Source organism: Anopheles cruzii, chromosome 2 (genome assembly GCF_943734635.1).
Source record: "Anopheles cruzii chromosome 2, idAnoCruzAS_RS32_06, whole genome shotgun sequence".
In the NCBI taxonomy this organism is placed as follows: Eukaryota; Metazoa; Arthropoda; class Insecta; order Diptera; family Culicidae; genus Anopheles; species Anopheles cruzii.
The window spans coordinates 2,989,435-3,014,373 of NC_069144.1; the positions used below are offsets into that span (position 1 = coordinate 2,989,435).

The 24,939-nt window shown below is 53.4% G+C and overlaps 5 protein-coding genes across 5 annotated transcripts; 3 read left to right on the forward strand and 2 right to left on the reverse strand.

The window, feature by feature from the left end:
- The first annotated feature begins 346 nt into the window (after window positions 1-346).
- On the forward strand, window positions 347-1,871 carry LOC128268142 (glycoprotein endo-alpha-1,2-mannosidase-like protein). Its single transcript, XM_053005165.1, has one exon. The coding sequence runs from the start codon at window positions 399-401 to the stop codon at window positions 1,869-1,871; it is 1,473 nt and encodes a 490-aa protein (XP_052861125.1). The 5' UTR covers window positions 347-398.
- Window positions 1,872-2,422: 551 nt separating this feature from the next.
- Window positions 2,423-4,036, forward strand: LOC128269265 (transcription factor Adf-1-like). The gene is made up of 3 exons (XM_053006675.1): window positions 2,423-2,558; window positions 2,705-2,864; window positions 2,926-4,036. Exons 1-3 carry the CDS (start codon window positions 2,423-2,425, stop codon window positions 3,410-3,412), a joined length of 783 nt encoding a protein of 260 aa, XP_052862635.1. The 3' UTR covers window positions 3,413-4,036.
- Window positions 4,037-4,212: 176 nt separating this feature from the next.
- Window positions 4,213-10,387, reverse strand: LOC128268141 (exportin-4-like). The gene is made up of 5 exons (XM_053005163.1): window positions 10,337-10,387; window positions 9,097-10,070; window positions 7,497-9,021; window positions 7,027-7,413; window positions 4,213-6,964 (listed from the first exon to the last, which is right to left on the reverse strand). Exons 1-5 carry the CDS (start codon window positions 10,385-10,387, stop codon window positions 6,491-6,493), a joined length of 3,411 nt encoding a protein of 1,136 aa, XP_052861123.1. The 3' UTR covers window positions 4,213-6,490.
- Window positions 10,388-11,168: 781 nt separating this feature from the next.
- On the forward strand, window positions 11,169-12,210 carry LOC128269264 (oocyte zinc finger protein XlCOF8.4-like). The gene is made up of 2 exons (XM_053006674.1): window positions 11,169-11,281; window positions 11,344-12,210. Exons 1-2 carry the CDS (start codon window positions 11,222-11,224, stop codon window positions 12,169-12,171), a joined length of 888 nt encoding a protein of 295 aa, XP_052862634.1. The 5' UTR covers window positions 11,169-11,221; the 3' UTR covers window positions 12,172-12,210.
- A 3,014-nt stretch (window positions 12,211-15,224) lies between these two features.
- LOC128268265 (longitudinals lacking protein, isoforms A/B/D/L-like) lies at window positions 15,225-18,069 on the reverse strand. Its single transcript, XM_053005314.1, has 3 exons — window positions 16,854-18,069; window positions 16,756-16,814; window positions 15,225-16,688 (listed from the first exon to the last, which is right to left on the reverse strand). Exons 1-3 carry the CDS (start codon window positions 18,067-18,069, stop codon window positions 15,225-15,227), a joined length of 2,739 nt encoding a protein of 912 aa, XP_052861274.1.
- Between the last annotated feature and the right edge of the window lie 6,870 nt (window positions 18,070-24,939).

A 24,939-nucleotide genomic window follows, 5' to 3' on the forward strand; every position in this document is an offset into this window, starting at 1 on the left:
AATTGAATTGTAGAAGTTCGCAATCTCCGCAGATCGGTAACTATGCTAAGGAAGTCAAAACTGTTTCATTTGAGCATGTGGCACCGTCGTCATGGCAACTGATCTCAAGATTCCAGCATTGGTTGCGTTTAGAGCCATTTGTTCCCGTCTGGAGCGTTACGATTCAGGCAGGCACGATTCTTTCAGGCAGTCATGCCCGACGCACGGGCATGCGCCCTTCCGAAAGCATCCTTTGCCAAACGTTCGATTTTCTTTCGCAGTTACCAAAGTTGTCACTTTGTCCCCGTAGAACGAACCGCAGTCCAATTGGAGCCAACACGAGCTGAGTGTCGCTGGTGCGGAACTATGTAATCCGGCGATTCATTGAGGCAACTTCATTCGACCCGCCCGCTGCTGCCATGACGGTTTTTGGCCACCATAAGCTCAGCAGCATCAAGTCGATGAAATTGTTCATCTGCTTAGTTGGCGTGACGTCGTTTCTGCTGCTGATATTCTGCCTGTACACTACAATAAGTACGCCGGAGAAGGAAGTGGCACCGCTCTCGCTGCCCAACGATGGGTACCAGAATGTGGTCTCGTACGAGTTGCGGCGCAGCCAAACGATCGTGCCGGAGAAGTACAATGAGCACCAGGTGAGGGAACGCATCATTCGCGACAAAATCAAACGACTAGTGGGCAGCAACAAGCCACCACAGGCCGCCACCGGGGGACGGTCCTCGTCTTCGGACCATCGGAACAGAACATTCACCAAGAGCCGGAACGTGCACATCTTTTACCACGGCTCGGTGGCGTGGTACAAACCGACGGAACCGACGCCGCATCCGCCGGGCGGCGGTAAGCTATTGGCGCGCATTTACGCAAACAGTTCGGTTTCGTTTCGACCGCACGATGAACCCACCGTCGTCAATACGGCTTTCTATCCGAAGCGCAAACTGTACAACACCAGCGAAGCCATCGTGCGCGAGCATTTCGATGAAATTCAGAACTGTGGCATCGGCACGGTCGTGCTCGGTTGGGAGCCACACTTTTCCGAGTACCAGCTGCGAATGATCTTCAAAGTGGCGCACCATTTCGATCTCAAAGTCGCCATTGAAGTGCTAGAGTACCCAGATCGAACGATCGAAAGCGTGCGAAGCAACATCAAGTACTTCGCGGACACATTTGGCGACACAACCGGGCCGCTCTGCTACTACCGTGTGCTCTCGAAACAGCGTAATCTGCCGCTGTTCTACGTGCGAAAAGCGTACCGCATCCCGGACTCCGACTGGAAGCGACTGCTGAACCGCAACGGAATACTCTCGATCCGGGGAACAAGCTACGACGCGATCGTGCTAGCACACATCGCCTCGGAGGAGCACAAATCGATGGTCCGCCGGGCTGGGTTCGACGGGTTCTACACGTATCTGCCCAGCAATGGTGCCAGCTATGCGTCCACGTGGAAGAATTGGAACGATCTGAAACGGTTTGCCGACAGCTACCGGCTACTGTTTGTGCCCACGATCGGGCCCGGGTTTTACGATCGCAAAAAATACCAACGCAATGTACACCAAAACCACGGCATAACCAACATCAAACGGTACCGCTCGAATGGGCAGTACTTTGACGTGGGGTGGCGCACGGCCCTGAAGAACGGGGCCCAGATCGTGACCATCAACAGCTACAACAACTGGGTCGACGGTACGCAAATCGAGGCCGCGATTCCGGTGTTTGGCTTCCGCGACTATCTACCGGGGCCGCCGGAGAAATATCTTGACCTAACACAGTCCTGGGTGGAGGAGTACATAAAGTACAAGCTGAACAACATAAGGATCAACAAGAAGACGGAGCTCACGCTCAACTGTTACGAGTTCATCAACGCTACCATATGCTAGGTCCCACAAGCCCACAAGAATATTAACCTGCCCGCCTAGATCGTAGGGCCTTTTAGACGGGATGGTCGACGGTTATTGTTAGCAGAGATCAGCAGGGGTTTTAGCCCTAGGACCGGGTGTAGCGCTGTGATGCCGAAGCATCGTTTCCGCTGCGGAGGCACCCTGTTCAGTATTGCGCCGGAAACTAATCAAATAACTAACGCGTAGGGCGCGTCGTGAGAATGTTACTGCGTTATTTTATCCACACGCGCATTAGGTTGGCGGTTTTAGCGACGATGTGCTGTTAGTATAGAGTGTAAATATATTTTTTGAACATTCAAACCCCCGGTAATTCGCCAATCCGAAAAGCCCATTTCTCGCCGTTTATTTCCCGTATCCAAGGTGATCGGAGGGATGGGGGGCAAGAATGCTGGGACTGAGCAATTTTGAGCACAAATCAGCCCCGAAAGAGCCCGGCGCCGACACACTGCGCGAACTGTCAGAATAATCGATCGCGCTGAAACCTGTCAAAGGCAGCATTGAGACGTTTGTGTTTACAAACTTCCACGAAAATGACTTTCGAGGAGCAATTAATCGCAAAAGTTCGTGCAAATGAAGTGCTTTATAACGTAAAAAACGTCAACTATCGAAGGAAAAACGACAAGGAACGGCTGTGGCAACAGATCGCATACGAGCTGCACTGCTCAGGTAAAAACCAATCGGAGTACCGGTTAAACGGGGCATGCCATGCCAAATGCCCGTCACCAGCAAATTACGTGAATCTGTTGTTGCTTACTTTCTGTCTTTCTACTCTGACCTGGGTGCTGGGCTTGGTGGCTTCCGTGGCCCAATAGTGGAAGTTTGCAAACGTAGGTGGAAAAGTTTGCGGGACAAGTTCATCAAGCTGAGCCGCATCGAACAGTCCGCCCGAGGGACATCCGACGAAGAGCAACCGAAGAAGTGGCGATACTACGACAGCTTGACGTTTCTGCAAGGATACAACAAAGCCTCGGTGTAAGTGTCCCACGTACAGAGCGGCGAGACGGTTCGGTTTTAACCTGTATCGTTTCCACAGGTCCACAACATCAACCTTTCTGGAAGGAATGTTCATGGGCGACGAACGGTACGTGGACATCAAGTGTGAGCATCCCGGCTCCCGACAGCAGCACCAGCACCAGCAACAGCAGCAACAGCAGCAGTACGTGCGCAACGATACGACGGTGGCCGTGGCAGTGGAGTGCAGTTCCGGTATCGTCAGCACCGACCGCTTTGCTGCGGACGGTCGCGGCGGAGCCACGGTTACACTGGACATACCAAGCAGCACCGTAGGCGGCAGTGGCCGGAAACGCTCGTCGTTGGATCTCATCGAATCGGAATGTGTGAAAATCATCCGGACGGCGGCCGAAGCCATCCAGCTGGAGGCCAGCTGCAATATTCGCAAAAGTAGCACCCAGCTCCTCTTCGAAGCCCTGGCGCTTCGCATCGATGAAGCCAATTTGCCAGCCGCTCGCCTGAACGCCCTGCAAACCGCTGTAACCAACTTGGTGTATTCCAACTTATGAACGCCAGCGGGCCGGCCGAACCCACACCCGTACCATATTGGCAAAAGTGGCCGGCTTTAGCTAATTGTCCTCTGCTTGCAATACATAACAGTCGGTACTGGCAATAATACTAGACGACAGGTATCGGCGGCGGACCACGGACCGCGGTCCGATACAGTGAGTACTACCCATTCTCCTCATGCTCTCTCTTTCTTTCATGTGCTCATGAAAAGTGAATAGAATCGTTGGTAAAATAATTGAATATATAGTTACGTTAACAACACCAGAAAGAGAGAGAGTGCGGTCCATAAACAGCCGTACTCTCGGGATGCGCTGTGCGAAACAGTGCCGCATGTTGTCGAATAGGTCTCTAGGTCTCAGAGCTCGTCATATAAAATAATATAAACGTTACTTATCGCGCTTCGTTAGAATAGGAGAGTTTTCTTTTTTATGATCAAAATCGGTTTTGTCGCTTTCTGCAAAAATGGTATGGTTTTGTTTAGGAGAGAAAAGAAACGAAATGTAGTGACAAGGTTCTGCTACGTCCGGTGGCGCAAATTCGCTAAATTGCTTAACCGCTCGTCTCATATTGTGTCGTATTGAAAAAATTAGTTTTGTACGCATAACTCACGGACAAACCAATAAACACTGAAGCATTGAATGACTCTCTCTCTCTCGTTTGTTGGGCGTTCGGAATGCAGCAGCCAACGGACGCCGATTTTACCACAGTTTATCCAGCATCGGTTCCATTCTTTTTCGGATCGTTAGTGTTTGCAGTTTTTAAATCAAATCCATTCAAACACTCGGGGGGGAGCTCGGGTTTAGTATCATATTTCATTCGTAGCCATGGCCGACGTGATCAAATCGTCAAATTGTAAAACTAGCGACACTCTAGCGTGGCCCTTCAAAGCCAACTGCGAGCCAAACTTTGTTTCCGTGTGCGAAGTATAGAAGTATCTGTTTGTCTGTGTGTGGTTTTCTTGGGTTTCTTTAGGATTTTTCGAAAACCACACGACGGCTAATAATGCTAGTTTGTTTGTTTTTATTTTCCACCCCGTTTAAGGTGGCGCTAACCAATCAATAACAATCGCAATTCGCAGTTTGTACTCAATCTCAATCTCGTTTGCACACCATCCGGTTGGTGTTCCTCACTCGCTCGTTCCGGAAAACAGTTTCCAATTCGTGATGTGGCCGTACACACCGCCTAAAAGCAACCGTTGCTCAAAAGTAATCCTGCGGCAAAAGCAGTCCAAATGGGAGTTCTATCTATGGGCTCAATGGTTGCTGCGATTACCCTCTTGTTTCTTATGCAGCACCCGTCGTCGCTTTTTGTGCCACAGATAAATATGGAGTTATCAAGTTGTCGTTGCTTTTACATGGCACGTGGCCTTTTGATCATCATTATGTTAAGTTCGTACTCTCCGTACCCTTCGCCTCTTGCATTACTTTGTTAATACACGAAAACTGGAATCACGGACGCTTACAAGGAACGCAACCAACCGAACTCAAAAGATTGCCCACACGAACCACCACCAGGGGGCACAAACAGGAGAGCTTTCACTCACCGTCCTCTATTCCACCGGGAGATTGTCAACAACATCTGATGCTGATTCCTGGCGTCGCTTCACCTTGTAGTGGAAATGGATGATGTAAGGGAACGGGAATAAACATATCGGTATGCACAGAAAAGGGCGATTCTCTTCATACAATTCCATGCTCTCTTAGATTCGATTTTGTCACTTTGTTTTATCAATACTACCTTCAGAGTACAAAATGATATACCAATAGAAATCGGTTCACCCCCCTCTCGCGCTCGTCAATTATCACGTGTCAGTCAGCAAGCCATGGCAAAACTAATCTCCTGCGAACTGGCCAACGGACCTGGCCCGGAAGTCTGTGAAAACCTTCTATAATAGAACGATGTAAAGAGTACAAGCACACTGTCTCGCTTCACCTCTGATTGTAACAGTTGTGTGGGGTGTTTTCAGCGAGTGAAACTGTGTTCGAACAGAAGCGAACGTATCTAAGAAGGCCTGCTGCTAAACGCGCTTCACAGCAACAGCCTTTCGCACCTACTCGGATGGTGCGCCTCACGGTGCCTTGTTCGGCGCTTAGTTTCGTGGTGCTTATAGCGTAGCGCGCGTTGACTAACCTCAAACGGTACTTAATATGGGAGAGAAGGTCGCACACTCACTCGCCTCACCTGTCCACCTCTTAATTTGCCGCCGTTCAGTGCGACAATTCAGTGCGTTGCAGAATGCAAAAAACGTGCTTATATGAACGCGTGTCTACGTTTCTATCTAAATAAAAAAAAGAGGTAAAGTGCGCAAGTGCGATCTTTTGTAGAAAAGTATGTATCACTTTTGTTTGCCACTTGCCAGGATAGCGAAGAAACTTGTGTAATTATCAATATTGAGTGAGTGGATTTCTCTCTTCGCTTTTATCACTGACCGTGTTTTTGTTGCATTTTTGTAAGTATAGTTTACAGTTCGATCAAATTGGTTTTTTTTTTCGGAAAATGTATGTTCTAACATATCATATTCGAGCACGGGTACGCCTCGGTAAGTACAATTGTCTTAAGCCCCTAGCTAACCGCAGATCGTTGCTTCTAACGTTCGTTCTATCCTCTGCACACACTTGGCTACACAGTTCTTTGAGTCGTTCCGACCTTGGCCCGCTTCCGTCTGCCTGCAGTAGAGTACACATTAATAAAGTCACACTCGAACGAACGAACGAACGAACGTTACGGGGACACACCACGTGACGGTAGTATTGTAAACTCCCATTCTATACAACGTACAAAAGTGTTTGCGTACTCAAACAACGCGGAAATTCACCGTTCAATACAAGAATCAATAAACAGAGTACCAACAAACGGAAATAAACACGACGCACGCTTGTTCGTACTGACAAATGTTTGGAATTCTGAGGGTCTACATAATAATCATTGTACACTGAGATTGGTGTTGAATCCATCTTCCTTCGTTACTCCGTGATCACTTCGAATACGGTACCGGCATGTGTGCTCTCTTGAAGAAACAACTAAAATAAGCCTTCCTTCCTCCCGGCGGCCGACAGCACCGACAATATTGTAATAAATTACTTCCTATACGTAAGACTCACCAGCGAAACGAAGCGATCGAACCAATCGACAAACCGAATCTTCATCAACCGCACGTTGATGAACTCGATCTGGTTCAACCGCATCAAGCTTTCGTTGATCATCTCCTTCGCCTTGTCGGTACTACTGTCCACGTGCTCCTGCAGGAAGCTCTGCACCAAGTCCTTGAACGTCTGCGGAAAGCAGCAAACGACCGCAAACATGGCCTTATACCAGTCGGTCGTGTTGTTCCAATCGATCTTTTGCCCAATCGTCATATCCAGCATCAGCTTCAGGAACGATTGCAGCAGCTGAGCGACCTGCGATTCCGGGTTCTGGTGGCACAGCACGACCTGGGCGAAGGCCTCGATAAACTCGAGACACTTGAGCTCCACGTCCGACGTGAACGATGTCAGTCCAAGCTCTACCGATGATACCATCTGCTTCAAAAAATCCGGATGTAGCGTGGGAACCTGAAACAGTTTGGTCAGTTTCAATCTATTTCCCGTTTCCACGATCCCCGACCACCACTCACCACATAGGACTTGGACTCCACGAACGTCGTAATGGTGATGTAGTACTGATAGCAGAGCTCGGGATAGCGAATCAATTCCACGGTTATCAATGGCACAATGTTTGTCAGCCCGTAGATACACACGTCCGACGCCTGCTGGATCGTCTCTTCGTCGTCGTCGTTGACGACATTGCGCATACTGAGACCGTTGATGAGTTTCAGGATGAGGATCAAGTCTTGCGGGTCCCGCTCGTTGTTGGTCGGATCCAGCGAGATGCGATTGGTGTTGTTCTTAACGTACACACTTATCACGTCCATGCTGTACTGGTGCACCGCGATGCGGACCATCTTCACATCGGCCGATTGCTCCAGCTCGTTCAGCAGTTCCAAGACAAGCTCCACAATCATCTAACACCGGAACGGTATGGAAAGGGGACAGATTGATAGCGGAAAAGGAGCAAAAATCATGCACCAAACCAGCAGCTTCTTACCGTGTCGTTTTTGTAGACGGACATAAAACTGGCGAGCTGCTTGCAGATCGGCTGTATCTCGTGGAACAGGATGGTCATGAGGCTGCCAAACGCGCCCTGCACGCAACCGATCGTTTCCTCGAGAACCTCAACGACCTGCTCCTTGAACTGCTCGCTCTGGTGCACGTGCGCCTGCTGCTGGAACGTGGTCAGCACGACGCCGTACTTTTCCTTCGTCCCCTGCACGATGCGCGTGATGTACTCGGTGCGTATTTCGTCGCCCTCGACACTGGAAGCGATCGTCACGAAGCCACGGAGCAGCTTTCGCTTGACACTGGCCTGCAGCTCGAAGCTCTTCAGATCGCAGATCGACCGGAAGTACTCGGAGTTGAAGATGGTCTGCGAGCGCGCCTTGTTGCGCTGCAGCGCCAGCAGCAGCTCGATGCTCTCCTCCATCACGCCCTGCTCGGCCCGCAGGTGCTGCGCGTTCAGACAGATTTTGTTCAGCAAATAATTGATCACCCACAGGGCGCCCCCGGTGCCGATACCGAATGCGTTCGAGAAAATGTTGTTCGCCGTTGACTTGTCGATCGTCATCACGTACGAGTCGCACCAGTGCCGCAGGAACCACAGCAACGTGGTGCTCAGCTCGGGACTCAGAAACTGGTACATGCGCACCTCGATGGCCGTCTTCTCCAGCTCGCACAACCGAAAGCCGGCCGCCATCAGCCGCAGCACCGGGTCCACGTTTGCCTCCGCGTTCGGCAGCTCCTGTATGTCCTGGTTCGGGGAGGCCAGCAGCTTCAAGCTGGTCGACACATCGGTCACTCCGGCGTCCACCTGCTGGGCGCAGATGCTGAGGACGGCATTCGGAATGGACGCTACCTCGCCCACCGATTCCATCGCCATCACGTGCCCACTGATCAGCAGCAGCCAGTGGATGTCCTCGAACAGATTCACCAGACTGGCCACGCCCGAGATCGACAGCGACTGGGAGGCGTGCAGCATGTGCAGGTGTGTGCCAAGTTTGCGCGTTCGGTCCTCCAGCAGCCCGGCCAGCAGACCGAGTGCGTGGAGTAGTATTTCGCGCCCAAAAAATCCCATGATCGCCAGCTGCTCCTTGAAACGCTCCCGGTCCGGTTCGTCGATGTCGGTGATCTCGTTCTCGCGTTCACCATCGTTCTCACGGCTCCCGCAACCACGCACACCCTGCGGCGGTGCCAGGTGGCACTGGACGTACTTTTCGAACATTTGCGTAATGTACGGTAGCATCGGTTCGATCGGGTAGTTTTGTTTGTCGTTCAAAAACGACAACCATATACCGAGCATGTTGCTGAGGGCGTCAATGTACAGGGCTTCATCCGGAGAGGCCGACTCTTCGGCGGCGGACAGCTCAAAGAACTTCATCGTCATCGTGAAGCACTGCTGCATGGACGCGTCGAACAGCGAGTTGGGCAGCATCTTGAGCATCCCGGCCGGTAGGAACTGGAACAGTTTGCGCAGGATCAACGAAAAGCTGTACGCTTCCTTGTCCTTGATTTCGATGCTAGAAAAAACGCGAGAATTAGCATAAAACTAGAAGGACACGGTGCGAACTCGGCGTTAGGGAACTTGTTCTTACTTTGTCAGCATCGACAGAAAGTGCGTCAGGTAGTTGGCCAGGTACGCCATGCTTTCGTCGATGTTTTCCGTTATGATCGGACCCCGCAGTGTGGACAGTTGCAGGATGCAGATCAGGGCTTTCGGTTGCAGATCGTCGATCTCGCGGGTCTTCCAGTACGTGTGAAAAAACACTTCCATCACTTTCGGATCGAGAATGACACTCTTCCACTGGGCCTGCAGCCGGAGCGGAGGCGCATGAAGGGCCTTCGTCACCGTTTCCGACGTGTCAATGATGCGCTTCGAGAGCGTGTGCATGACGCGCACATTCTGCAGGTTCGGCAGTAGGAAGCCCCACGTCAGAACGGTTTCCATCACGGTGAGCAGTTGCTTGAAGAAGTACATCTGCACGCTGTTGGCCGCATCGAACGCGCTCACCACCTCCACCATCGCCTGCAGCGTCATGACGAACGTTTTCAGCAGGTCCGAGTCCTCGAACTGCTTTTTGGCCTTAAAGTGTTCCAGCGTATTCAGGCCGGTATCGTCCGAGCGCACGATGTTGCAGTACTCCTCCAGCACCGCCAGCATAATGCTGCAGCTCAGAATCTGCTGCTTCAGGTCGCCCGAAGTGAGCATCTTTTTCGTTTCCTCGATTATCTGGCCCCGCTCGATGCCGTGATCTTCGAGGCTGGCACGCTTGATCATGATCGCCACGACCTGCAGCAGCTTGTCCCGGATGAACACCGGAATGTCACGGTTGATGACATAGTTCAACAGGTACTGCCGCAGGGACACGCGATCCTGCTCGGCGATAAACTTCCACTCGCCGACGATGGCCTTCTTGAGCACGTCGGCCGCTTCGAACAGCACCAGGTCGACGGATGACTTCTCCAGCACCGTCTGGCAGAGTGCGTACGGTGCCTTCGTTTTACGGAAGTTCGTAAACAGGGTCTCCGATTCCTGCCGCTGCTGGTTGGTGATGGAGTTTGGTGGGGCCTACGGATAAACGACAAAACCAAAATCGTAACATTTTATTACTTTGTTGCAGCCTCCAATCAAAACAAAGACTGGCCGGCAGCGGTCGGGTGGCAAACGGGACGGAAAACAAAGCCGATCGATTTTCGTTGCGCCAAACGGACCCCAGAAAACACACGCATCGCGCACGCATTCCAAGGTCCAAGGATTTCTTTGTGTGCGTTTTTTTCTCCCCCTGGCACCATCGCTGCATCCAGATTTTGGATGGCCCTTCCCCCGTTACTCACCATGATAATGTGGGCCGCCGTTTCGAGATTCTTCAGATATGTTTCGTCCATTGTTGCGCCGTTGCTGTCTCCTTTGCATCAAGGCACGGCACACTGCGATTTTTCACCCAAGTAAGTGTGTGAGTGTGTGCACGCACGAAGAGCACTATGCCAACGGGAGATGTTGTATCAGGGCACACGCGAAGAACTTTGGCTACATCACGACGTACTTCCAAACGGCAGCCGAAACACTACGGGCCTGTTTCCCTGCTTGACGGAACTGACCGTTCTTTCGGGTGCGGCTCACTTGAGTAAAGCAAGTGATGGATTCGTGAAGGTCCCGCACACCTGTGCGAATCTTGTTGGACACTAGGAACTACGAAAACACGAAAGAGGCCCGTTCGTAATCCACAACACACATCTGCGACGAACACAGCCTACTTCGCCATCAATATGGTGCGAGGGCTGTTGCTTCGATACTCACCTTTCGAGACTGTTCACCGTGGGATCACGAAATCACGACACACGACACGAAATGCTTTGCTTGGTGGACCAATTTTCTTTCCGTTGGCTGATCACACTTTCTTCACAACACGGCACGACAAGTTTTTGCGCTACGGAATGAAAAAGGCGACTGCCCGAGGAGCTGTCAAAAAAGGGAGCGACAGTGCTGCCAGCGAAACTGCGCGCCAATCTGTCAAACTGGGCAAACTGTTTGACGGCAGTGATAACAAAACAGACCGATTGTTTACTGATTATTATTTTATTTTGTTTATTTCGTCGAGCCAAATGTATTCTGCTAGCGAGTTAGAAGAAGAAGTTTCCGTCGAGACGAGATGGGATGTGTGCCGGTTTTGCTTGGAAGCGAGACCTAGTTTTTTGTGCGTTCTCTACGAACCTCTGGGCATGAGTGTTTCCACCGTTAGCAGTATCATCAAAGAATCTCTTTTTCTGCTGCAGATTCAGGTGAGTAGCTTTCGTCATAGCAGCCGGCGTGAAACTTACATCTGTCTTCCCACGCCTTCTAGATTGCGGCTGGTGATGGTTTGCCGAATTGGATATGCAGCCGGTGCAAAGAGCTTCTGTACGCCGTTTACCGATTCAAACGGACGACACACCAGACCGCTGCTCGTTTGGCACAGTATAGGCCGCACAGTGGGACAGTTTCCGAGCCACTGGAATGCGCCGATGTTCAGCAGGAGAATCTTCAACCAATCGAGGAGGTGGACTTTGATTCGACGATCGAATTCCTATCATCAGCGGGCTCAGCCGTGGACGATGAAGAGCTTCCATATCTACAGCAGCAGCTCTTGGTGGAAGAGAATGCATCCGCCGGCGACGATGACGGTGTAGATACCAACCATTTGGACGACGGTTCGGAGTCTGAAATCACCTTAAGCCTTAAGATGGAGATTCTGACTCAACCGCAACGGAGACCACCCCGGTGCCCGAAGTGCGGTGTGCAGACGTCTGCCTTGTCCGTCCACCTGTGCTCGGACTCGAACGAACGTCCTTACCAGTGCACCGAGTGTGAGAGATGCTTCACCACGGTGAAAAGCCTCCGAGTCCACGTCGTGACGCACGAGTTCGAACGGCAGCACGTGTGCTCGATTTGCAACCGGGCCTTCCACTACCGCTGGTCACTGGCCAAACACCTGCGTACGCACACCGGTGAAAAACCGTTCCCGTGCCAGCACGATGGCTGCCCGAAACGGTTTGCCAGTTCGTCGAACCTTCGGCAGCACGAAAAGGTACATATTCGCCTTGACCAATGGGAGTATATGTGTGACATGTGCGGAGTCCACTTTACGAACCGAAACGGGTTGGAAAGCCACCGAAAGTACAAGCACAAGTAGTGAATGGGGACCGAGGACACGTCGTCCTTGTGGGCAGAACGGCACGTAAAACCAAGAACCGAATAAATGTTGTTGGTACTTTGTTTTATTCATTGACTTTTATTCAGAGTTTCCAATTTCAGATGCCAATATATGATGCCGCGTATGTGTGTGTGCGTAGTTGTGCGCTCTAGGTATGGTTTTAACGCCCAGCTCACCGGTGGGGGTCACGGCCACGCTTATTTCTCAAAAATGAAAAATAACATCAACGAACCTAAAGCACAGAGACTTGCGTCTAGAATGTTAGTCCATTGGACCCGCGGCGACCCGGGTTAGTCTTAGGTTTCTAGGGCAATTCATTCACACGCCAACGGAACGGAGTGGTCCGGTGGTTTCGAGTTCTCATTAAAAGTGCCCCCTCCGCATAATTCGCTACAAAACGCTGCACGGTTGCACAATTTTTGTCTCGTTTTCTTTTGCTTATTTATTGTACATAATAATTTTGGATCGCTCTACCGGTCGCTACTGATCGCTAATAAAGACAATGACTAAGGGATGATGCTAAATAGTAGATGCGCGCGCAACTCCTCTCGAGTTGCGCGCCCCGTATTTCGATTAGTGTTCCTTTTGCTAGGATCACCCCCCAATAGTCGCCATATATTGTTGCTTCCTGACGTTCTCTTTGATGATTTGGCTTAGCAATACTCCCCACTGGAGGATGTGGTGTCCCCGAGAAAAACTTTCTCTTCAATTTATCATCACTCTCTCTTTCATGAATATTGCATCACCCCAGCACTATTCTTATTGCGGCACACTTCCGCTCCAAGACTTCCGCTCTTGGTCGGGCCGCCATCCGCGCGCGCGCCCCTACTACCCATGCACTAAGAAACACTGCTCTTAACTTATTGATCGAACGCGATTTTTTTGTGACGATGCTGCGCGGTGTGTGCGTCGGTGGATATGTGAGGATGTGTCCGGGAAAAACGCAGTAAGGAAACATGGAACTCAGTCTTTTGCATCCCGTTATGACGGAGGGCACCTAAGGGTGCGCTGACAGTATCGAAGCAAAAATGAGGTGGAAATGAATCCGATCGGCCACGATCGGCTTGGAACGGTGGTGGTGGTGGTGGTTGAAAGAAGTTCCATTTTGCTGCTTTTCCCTCGCGCGCGCGCGCGTACACACACACTCGCTTCGCTTACTCCTTAAAGTCCCACACGTTTTAGTTACAACAAACAGGATCATTAGGTCAGTCTTTTCAATAACTATTTAATATTGGTGTGTAACACTAGGGGTGTGTGTGTAATTAATAACCGTAGTATATAGGGGGGCGGCTAGCGCATCTTAAAAGAAGTAACTTCCGTTCGGTGATCCGCCTGTCCGGTCGTGCGCGTGTCAACGATATATTTCCATTCTAGTTTGATACTCTCGCTCGTCTTCTTCTCGCTACACTTGCTACTACTACTATTACCTCCCTCTCTAGTCGTTAGGAGAATGTTTATATGGCATTACTTTTTGATATATTTTTATTTACCCTTTTTTTTGAATAGTTTTTCTTTTCTTTTCTTTTGCTCATTGGCGGCGCATTAGATCTACTAGTTGTGTGTCTGCGTGTGTGTGTGTGTGGATCAACATTCCATGCTACATGCGTTCTACATAGGACTACTAGGATCTACTACTTGCATCTTGTCTAATGCTCAGCTGCTATCGAGGAGAGAGAGATAGAGAGAGAAAGAGAATTGTATATGGCTGTTGCGCAATAACAGTGACCAACAAAAACCAATCAGAGTATTGTTTAAGATTTTTGCGTTGTTTGCTGCTGCTGCTTCTCTCGCTGGGCTCTCTCTTTGCTCTAGTTGTTCTAGTCAAAATATAATTTTAATGACGACCGGCGACGAGTCTCCAGCGTTCAGTGTTGCGTTGTTTTTCTGATTTTTTCATTTTTTTCTTTTAACATTTAATCGGTAGGAATCAATAACTCTATAGAGGCACTCAGTGGTGTCGCAGCGCACAATGTTCGCCCTTAACATAACCTCGTAACTCGCTTAACATGCACTTACGGCTCAACTAGTCAATTAGATTTTTCAGAAGGCGCCAGAAGGATTTGCCACCTCCGGTTTTGTCGGTGTTCACAAACTATAATATAGTGTGTCGCTAAGGAAGGAAACTTAAATTAATATTACACACACACACACACACGAGCACACCGTTTAGTGGTTAGAAGTAAGTTAGAGTGGGAACACCCAGAGTTTGCTTTAAAAATGCCGGACCACTTTTTGCCGCCCGAAATAAGGATCATCGTTTAGGTTTAGTTTCGTAAGGTTCCGAAAGAAAGTATGCCTATTTACATCTGGAAACTAAGCTTAACTTTAGATGCCTCTCTGCATGAAGAGGCCTTAGTACGGACAGTGCACGACGTGCACACACACACACACACACAAATCAACAACAACGCGTATTGGGTGTGTGTGCCGATTAATAATAAGGGGGGCCCTGCGCCCCTTTCTGAGAATTCATCTAAGATGTCCCGGGAAAAAAGGATTCCGGATTGCACACACACACACACACTCGCTCTCTCTTTCGTATCCGGATCCGGACTAAAACCGAGAAAAAATCTATCTCCTCTGTGGTAACTTCTTCTGCTCAGTCTATTGTTTTTCTTTCGAGAGGGACAGATTAAACCGTTTATTCTCCCTCTCGCTCTCTCTTGCACACACACAGGATTCGGTCCGGAGCGGTTCTCGGTGGGGATCGGTGGGCACAACCATATGGTTGCTGGTAACTTAACTGAAGGCACTGCCCGCGAATCGGGCAATCGGCCAAGGAATAACAATCGCGAATCGACTAAAGCCGCGCGCGTGTGCGTGTGTGTGTGTGTGTGTCAGATTACACACTAGGCGAGGGGCCACTGGAAACAGTGGAGCCGTCCATCGGATCTCTGGATGGTGGGAGCGAGTAACAAAGGTCAAACAATATTTACAGTTCAGGATACGGTGCACGGCGGCGGCACTGGCGGCGGCGGCACTGGCGGCGGCTGTGGTAGCGACGAGGGCGGGGACCTTCTCCCCGCCGGCCCCTACGAAGACTCCGTCGTGGGGCCGACCGCGTTGCTGCTGTCGTTGGCCATGATCTCGCGCTTGATGGCCAGGTTGTAGTCCTCCTTTAGCTTGCCCGGCCCAGGCACTATGACCCCTTGTTGTGCTGGCTGTTGGGGTACTGGTGGCGGTGGTGGTGGCGGCGCGGGAGACGGTGACCTTGACGGTAGACGGCGCACAACGTGGCCGCCACTGACGGGTGACAGCGAGAGACCGCGCCGCTCTTCGGACGAGTCGCGTTTGGGGCCCATCGAGAGGTCCTCCACGTGATCGTCCGGACCGACCCCGCCGCCGCCGGCACCACTCGAGGACGCGCGACCCCCGGCACCACACTCACTGCCGGTCTCGTCGATCGAGTCCTGCTCCATCGGCAGTTCGTCGGCAAGGGCATCCCGCCGCCGGCCGCCATTCTGATGGTGCCGGTCACCGGCCGGATGGTGATGGCCGTGGTCACCGGGTACCTCATCCGGGTGCGGCCCATGATGGTGGTGACCGTGGTGATGGTGGTGGTGCCCCCCATGGTGATGCAGATCGGCCGCATCCTCCGGGGAGCTCATCGAAACGGAGCGCATGTACTTCATGAGGACGTTCGGGCTGGGTGAGCGGGCGGTGCCGTGGGTTCCGGGTGACGTGCTCATCCCGTTCACGGCGGCATGGGCGGCCGCGGCAAACGCCATCGCGTGGAGTGCCTCGCGCCCCGCAATGTCGCCACCACGCGCCTCCAGCGCCTGCTGCAGGAACGACGGGTCGAGCAGTGCGGCCGCCGGGTGTGGTATCGTCGGTGGCAACCCTCCGTGGTGACTGCCGTGCTCCAGCTTAATCATCCGCCCGGCCGCTTCATGATGGGCGAGGGCTGCGGCCGCTGCGGCGGCTGCTGCTGCCGCGGCCGCTGCCGCCGATGGCCCCGACTCGTCGTCATCCTGCTGCTGATGCTGCTGCGAGGACTGCGACGGAAGCTGCTGGTGTTGGTGCTGGTGGTGGTGTTGGTGAGGGTCACCCGGTGCACCGGCACCCCCCGTGCCACCGGGGAACATGTGGCTGTGCGGGTGGTGCGTCGTCCCGCTCAATCCGTACGGGAACGGAGCCGGACTGCCACCGGAACTGGGCGATCGCTTGAGGGCCCGGTTAATCGGACGGCCCGTCGTGATGCCCAGCTTCTTCACCTTGTCGTAGAGGGTGCGCGAAGGGACACCGAACTTGCGCGACGCCTGCAGCGCACTCATCCCCTTCCGCACGCAGTCGATCGCGTTCAGGATGTCCGTCCGGGTGTACTGCTTGTAGCGCTTCCACTCCGGTTTCTGCTGCTGATGCTGCGGCACGTACGAGGCGAGCCGTGGATCAGCGCCGCCACCGAAGCCGCCGCCGCCGCCACCATGGGGCGACTCTAGCAGCTCGTCCTCGAAGGACTTGTCCGCGTACGGTGAGTGGGGTGGTTCCTTGATCAACTGAAGGAATGAAACCAGTGTCAGACATGTCGGGAAGGATGGTTACATGGGGGCAGGAGGTACTTACCTTGCCGTAACCACTACCGTTCGAGTGGTGACTGCTGGGACGCTCCGGGTGCTCCTGGACTCCGGAGCCACAGACGCCGCTACCGGCGCCTCCGCCGCCGGATCCCTTCAGATGCAGGCTTCCGGTTTGGATGGTGGCCACTGCGGCCGCCGCCGCCGAAGAGGGAGAACCACCGACGAGGGGTTGCGACGAGTCGGGCGGGTTGGCTTGAGCGAGGACATTCCGCAGGATCGGGGTGTCGCGCATCATGCTCGACATCGACTGGAGTTTCTTGCGCTTGAGCGGGTTCATGTCGGTGCTGGAGTCGTACGCCGAGCTGAGCATACTGTGGAGCTGGGTCTGGGCGAGCGTGACCGGAATCTGGGCGCCAAGGGCAGGCCAGCCGGCGGCTAGGGCGGCGGCGGCCGCCGCCGATGACGACGATGTGGAGGCCCCACCGCCGGCTACCGAGCCACCGATCTGTTGGATCGTCGTGGCGATGGCGCCGGCTCCGCTGGAGGAGGCTGCGTGTGGTGAGGACGTGGTCGGAGTGGTGGTGGAGTGCGAGAAAGAGGCAGACCGGTCGCGGCTGCGTTCCTCGCGCTCGCGGTCCCGCTCCACCGCACCCGGACTGCGCGAGTACAGGCTGGAGTAGGGTGACTTGTAGGTGGTGCAAGGTGGTGACGAGCTGCTGCTGTGCGCCTGCGACACTACGTTCGTGGCCGTCGACGATGTGGCGATGGCACCGGGTGACGGGGCCGACTGAAACGCGGACGAGGAGGATGCGGCCGCCGAGCTGCAGTGGCCAGCGCCGCTTCCGGCCTTGTTGTAGTTGTTGTTGCTGGCCAACAGCATCGTGGCCGGGTCCCGATGATGGTGGTTCTGCAGCAGCTGGTGCTGGTGGTGGTCGATGTCGAAGCGTCCTCCGATGCCCCCGCCACCACCGCCGCCGCCACCTCCCTTAAGGTCGGCCATGTCGTAGAGGCCCTTCACCTCCAGCTGTTCGGCGATCTTCATGATCCGAGGGATCTGCGCCTGCGTCACGCTCACCTCGCCCGTGTACATGTACTCGAGCAGGGCGCGCATCTCGAACTCCTGCACGCCCGGGAACAGGATGCTGCAGTGGTCCATCGGCACGTCCTGCAGGATCGACTGGAAGTAGGGCGAGTTGGCCGCCAGCACGACCCGGTGCGCCTTGAACTGGACCTGCTCGTCCACGTAGATCGTGCAGTCGACGTAGCACTCCATCTTGATTAGCGCGAACAGGATCTCGACCAGGTTCGACTTGTGGTTGTTCCACCGCAGACAGTACGTCTGCCCCTCGCTGCTACCCATCTTGCTGCTGCTGCTGCGTGACGGCGTCTGTGAGGCCTTCCCGGCTGTGACCTTGAGGCGTCCTGTGGAAGAGTTTTGCCAAAACGCAAAAAAACGCGCGTCCCACGGGGCCGCGTATCAGTATCATCGTCGCCATCGAGATCGAGGGTGGAAACAACAACAACAACAGCCGCTACACGCTTCGCTCTTTATCGCTCGGACCTTCGAAATCGGGCGGATTGGGCCGGGCGGAAGGGCACACATCACAGAGGGTTGTTTACTAGTTTCGCGCGCGTTCCAGTGGCGATGGCGACACCGTGAATCACACACGGGTGCGTAAGGGTTTGATAATGTTGGGTCCAACCAAAAGTCTACCCCAAGGTTCGCGAAGGGCAGAACTCCCGATTTATCGGTTCGACCACAGCCAGTTCATCAACTTTGATACAAATGCCTAAGAAGGTGATAATGCGGGGCTTGGTCCGTTCCAACAAAGAAGATCTTTGTCCGTTAGGGTGGTTACGGTGGTTTGGGTTCCTAAGAAAGGGTACAAAATTGTGTCAGTCGCTGTATGCATTTCTGCAAGCGTATCGCGTCCCATTTCGTAAAAGTCATAGTTTTTACTAAATGTTTACAATTTCCAGAATGAAGTTTGACGTTTTAAATGTCAAGTAATCGGCAGTTTAAAATCCAAACACTTGATAGATCCAGAAACCCAAAGAGGAACAAAACAAAGATGGCTTTGGATACAGAAGTATTGCCAGATTGCCCACTTATTGCGAACAGCAACACCATCTAGCGATGAAAAATTGCGGACACTTTTTGTATGACCCAAGCGGAGAGCCCCGCATCGGCCATCGCTATCCCCTACACACTTGCTCACTCTTTCTGAATGGTCTCTCAACTCTTTACCTCCGGCAGGGGTTTACTTCGTCCGGTGGCTTATCTTCCGTCCGACGGCCCCACCATCACACCTGGCTGGCCCGACCGGCCGGCCGTGGCGTGGCATTTGCGAATAACGTGCAAAATAACAACAACCATCTTCCCCGAATCGGAACTTCCGGTGTTTCCCGTGCTTGGCCGACTTGGTGGTCAGTCGGCTTATCGGCGTTGTCTTTCGGACCAGCGGAACCGCGGGCGCGCTCCGGAAACGGTGTCCAGTGTGCGCTCACGAACCGCGCGGATTTATCAGATTTCTTTCATTCGTTCCAAAAAAAGAAACTAGCAAAGGTTACTCTAAGGTGACCCACACACACACACACACACACAAACAGTAAGTCGTCCTCGGACCGGAATCGCGTGACCACCCTGAGGGGCCGTCGCGCCAATTTGGGTTCATCCCACACGTCATTCCTAAAGGGTTTCCTTCGCTGCTTTTTTTTGGCGCACAATTCTGGGCACTCCGCCGGAAACGGAGCTCCGTCCGGAACACCCTGCTGCGGTAAGTAGGTTAAATTCTGGCTCAGGGTTTAACAGGGTGCACACATTGCCATTCTTTTTGGCTGACCCGAAGCCGGAGTCAAAGCCCGTTAATAATCCTTGACACTCTTCCCACCATCATCGGCTTTTAGGCTAGATGTCCTAATTTGGGCCAGTAGTGGTGATCTCCTTCCTTTGCGAAAGAAGCACGCACAGCAAAGCTCGGATAAGCTCGCTAAGGACCCCGGAGGAGATTTTTGCACTTGCACACGACGGCTGCCTGCAAGGATCGTGCGCCGTTCAGGTCAGGTCGGAGAGCCACGGGTCGACCCATTGTGCAATATTGGCTTATAAGGTGCCGGGAGAGCCCCCGGGCTTGCTAAAGGCCCGGAAGGTGCACCCGGCAGGTATAAGGTATCGTGCATTAGATCTTCACTAAGCGAAAAAAACAGCGCTGCTACACCCCAGGCGTGTAGGTGAACAACGACGACGGCCGTCTCACCGTTTTCCCACCGGCCCCGTAAAAGTCATGATTTATTGACGGCCACGACGAGGAGTGCCTCTTCTTTCGGTTCCCTTCGCAGCATCCTTCTGCGCTCTCTTGACTTGGATCCTGATACTGCGTGTTATCGGGGGTCGATTAGTTCGCGCTGCCATTAATCACACACAATCCCGGGTCGCCGAAGAACCGATCAACTCTGCTCGAAACTTCACCGGAAGCACCTTACTTGCGGGTCGCAGCGATCCCAAGGACAGACACTGTGCTTTCCCACGACTGCTTCTTGTTTTCTGTGTCCGAAACTATAGTTGACCGAAAGAAGATTGCATTCCTCGCTCGTCGGACCTCCCGGTCGGAACTGATAGTAAAGCCCTAGCACAGAAAACCGTGCAAATAACGAGGCCAAGATTGCTGAATTCCAGAGATTGCTAGCAGCATTTCCCGTTGCGTAAATAACCTCTCCCACGGGCCGGCAGATGATAAAGGCCTGTTTGCGCCATCAATGCACCATCTTATCGCCGGAGGGGCTCAGCTGGGAACTATCGCGACGGAGCGAAGGCACCTCAAGAGCCTCGAAATTGCAGTTGCAGTGCACGCCATTTTGGTATCGGCATTTCGCTCGCCCGCAGCCAAAAGATATCGAATGTCTGGTCCGTTCCGGGAAGCGTCTGGACACATGCATGCGTCCCCGCGTCAACAGAAGCCCACAGCAGCAGCAGCAGCGTGCTCTGCCGTCTGCAAAATAGCCGTCTGCTTTGCTAGCGAGACTCACAGCAAACACATCCCCGGCGTGAACCCGAGAGGAAACATCTGACCAACAAACGAGCGACGCTTCGGTCCCTTCGGGATTTCTACGCTCCGGTGTTGTGCAATGTGCCACATGTGGGCCGGAAAAACTCTGGGTATTGGGCCGATGCGAACTAACTCTGTCACTTGATGCGCTGCCGAACGAAAGAGGATCGATCGATGCTTTGGGAAGCGATATTCGCACAAGTCCGCAGGTTCCGAGTACGATACGAGTCGAAGCGATCAAGTAGGCGCTAGCTTCGGGAAGGGGTTCGAAACATTGTACATACCTGTGCCAAGGACTTTGCGGCCTCTTCTGCTGCTGTTGCTGCTGGGGTTCTACTAGTAGTCTAGTAGTCTAGTAGCGATCGTGGCCTCGATGCTCAGTGCGGCTCACGATCATCACACTGAACGGGCGCCGTGGTGTACGTATGAGACACACTCTCCACACGAGAGATAGAGAGATAGAGAGATAGAGAGAGCGCTGACTTTCGCGTTGCACTAAGATCACACGTTACAGTTTCGGGAATAAAAAAGGCTCCCTTCGTTGGTTTCGCGAGCGAGTGGGTTCCGTTTGGTCAGTCAATTGGAATGCTGGTACACGTAGATAGGTGGGACACACAGGATCGGGATTCGTTTTTTAACCCGATTTGGGATGTTTTTTGAAAGTGAAGAAATAATTTTGATAACCTCAAGCACAGCAAGTTCCGAAAGAGTTATTGCAAAAATTGGGACTTCGACGAGTGTGTGTGTTGGATCGATCTCGATCAAAGTTATGTTGCTGCTGTTGCTGCTGCTGCTGTGCGAGGTGCGAGGATCGTTGTTGCGGTTGTAGCGGTGGGGCGCGCGCCCTGTACTACGAACTACTGCGCGAGAAGTAACGTAGTAGGCCTGCTACTGCCGCTGTTGGCTACTAGAAGAGGGTTGACGGCACTTTTTACGACGCTTTTTGCGTCGCCTTCTTCGCGAAACTTTTCGATTCACTTTACTACTCGATTCACACCGTTCTTCGTTCGTTCGTTCGTTAGGAGGGCTGTTAAGTAGTGTCACTGTTGGTCGCACACTGCACTCTGGTGCCGCATGCCTCTACAGGCGAAGTTCGTGATCGACCCCCACTCTCAGTGTCAATCGATCTGGGGTTGCACTACTAACTGCATCACTTCCGGCACTGCATTCTGTTGCGTTTGGCACGGGCGCACGACGCATTTCCGGTGAGAGGAGCCCCGGGGAGGGCGATCACCAGCTCCCGGGTGCACTGCTGGCCGCCTGGCGTTGGGGCCTTCCTGCCAATCTCTGCCACGCCGCGTGGTGGGGAAAGAAAGAGGATCACACTTTAGATCACGGCTCGGATCACCGACGCTTCTTCCCGGGGGGCGCACCAAAAACACCACAAGCGCGTATCATTCGCGTAACTATCGGACACTCCGGATCACTCCTACTGGGTCTTATTGATGGAATTCCTTCACCCTCCAGAACGAGAGAGAGGCTGGCAAAAAATGGCAACAAATTCGAGATGTTTGCCAAAAGTTCGTTCGTCGGTTCTCGTTCTCGGGGAAAAACAGGACGCGACCGCGTCTCTCGGGACGGCAGGGACGGCGGACGACGACGTGTGCTTTCCAGCGAGCGGACTTTTCGCTACTGACTCCGATGCGGTTTCGGCCGAAACCAAAGCGCCCAGTGCGCCGCCGAAAAATCGCCGAAGTCGCAATGTTGTCGTCGGTCGGCCGGGGCCAGGGCCAGGCGGGTCAGTGCCGGACGGAACGGCCGAGGCCGTGTGTGTGTGCGCCGCACACAATGAGAGCCCTCGCGCCGTCTCGCTCCGGTCCAGGCACCGACCTCGCCTTGCCGCGTGCCTCTCATCGTCGTCGTCGTCGCCCTTCAGGGACCTTCGTCCTCTAGGCCGATCCTTTTTCCCCTTCTCACTCACGGTCTCTCCCTCGCTCCCTCGTGCGGATGCGCTCTGAGAACCTTTCCGAAAACCCTTTTGCAGAGTGCAATCCCCGGCCGGAGTGCGCTGTCCCGCTCGCTCCCTCCGTTCGTCCGCCAAAAGGCAGGCCATTTTCATGCTGCACCACCACCCCGGAAAGGGACCGCCTGGCCGTCTCGCTCTCGCTCCCGGGTGACCCTTTTCTGATTGCGTTTTCATCTCGCAAACGAAAGCCACACAACCGAAAATTCTCGCAATCGCGCCCGTGGCGCTGTCCCTGTCTGGCTCCCTGGTAGGGCTTGGCCGGCCCGGCGACTGTCTCGGTTTTTTTTTGAAAGGGCCCACAACGACACTCATCTGTGTGTAGGTCGCACCCTTGCACCCTTGCACGCCACTCGCGCCCGCTGCAGCCTCTGCCCAGCGATATAGGATAGGGCTCGGTGTTGTGTGTATCGCAACGCGAGGCCCTTCGCGATCGCGCCGGGCCTGCAGCATAGAAAGGTGGGGGAACCGCGAAATGCGACCCCGTGGTGGTGGAGGGGATGATGCACTTCTTCGAACGCGGCGGTGCGTGAGTTCCACGGCGCGGAATTGCGTGAACGAAAGAGCGAGCAACATATAGAGCTGAGTGACCCGAAAGGGATGCATTTTTCGGTTAGCCTGCGCTGCGAATCGCTGCTTGGCGCGATCGTGAAGAGCAAACACACACACATACGCTGCTTTACCCACACACACGTACACACGGTGTGTGAGCCAAAAAGTTTGTTGTCGGAGGCAAGTTTCATCATAACAACGCCCGGAACGAACGCCCGTCCGCACAGCGATCGATAGGAGGCGAAGATAGAGCGAAGAATCTATTTTTCAATCTTCCGCTACACCGCCACCGCGTTGCGCTTATGCGCTTCCCTCCTTCTTATGCTGTTTGTACGTTGGCCCCGTGGTGTCCGTGTTATGCTCTCGCAGCGATTGTGGCGATCCCCGTCATGCGATTGGCACGATTGACACGACCACGCAACAATCGAAACTGAGAATAATGCGACACGAATTTATGGTATTTTGCAAATAAAATTTTATTTTAATGTTTCATGCGAATTGCGAAGCGGACGCCTGGTGCTTCACGCCACCCCGAGCAGCCGGTACCTCATTTAATTAATTAAATAATCAAGAAAAGATGTTGGCCGCCTCCGATTGGGTCCTTCGATTCGGTTCGTCGGATCGCATGAATGAAGTGGCCCAATTTTAGGCCACTGAATGGCGGCCACTCTAGCTCTAGCGGACTACCCGCACCGCATACTGCTGCGTCGCCCTCTGTGAAAAGCTTGTCGATCCGGGATCCGGGCTTAGGTACGCTTTTGGGCGGTTGTTTTTTACCTCTCGGAAACGATTACCCTGCTGACGTAACCATGAATGAGAGCAATAAACAACCTCGGGTCCGGAACGATTGACAAATTGAGCGATCGAGACACAACCCACGACTGAAGGCGACACAAAGGGTTAGGGAATTTGCCAAAGAAACAATAAACCATGGAGTCCGGAATCGGAAAAGCCTTCGCAAACAACAATGGCAATGGTTCGCTTCCTTCGACGACGCATCCTCTCGAGCACTGCACTCTCCGCCGGTTGCCGGTGTTCCTTTTTACGGGGTTTCGGGTGTTTTTTTGCTCCGTCCCTTCTTCGGAGTCCTTTTTTGCTCATCCCCGGGCACGGTCCAGGGTCCCGGGGGTGTGGGTGCGGCCGGTGGACAAAGGAAGAAATTGCACACGTACGCATCGCATTCCCGCTTCCCATTGACGCTAAATGGCCCAAAACAGCGCAGCACGCAGGGCTGTGTGTGTCGATTATGCCCTTAAGTATAACCACAATAAAAGAATCAGCAATCAGGATGCAGGCAGGCAGAGCTACCAGCCAGGCGCGCCCAGCGGGCTACCTTGCTTTGCCTTCCTTTGCGGTACCCGGGAGTTGACAACACTCGTTTCACCCCGCGAAACAATGGGCAAGTGGAATTCCCCCTTGGAAAGCGATCTTACCACGAGGCAGAGGCTATTCGTTTCCAATTTGGAACCAATTCTCGATCGATCGCTTCTTCAGCGATCCTCGATCTTCGCGTTCTTCATTCGGTTCTTGGCCAATTCTTCGAGCTTTTACCGGACTCGTCGTCGTCGTCGTCGTCGTCGAGCGAACGCACTGATAACGACGCCATCTTGCGCCGCGGATGATGCAGCAGATAGCAAACCCGGCCCCGGTGGTCGCGCCCCGCGGCAAC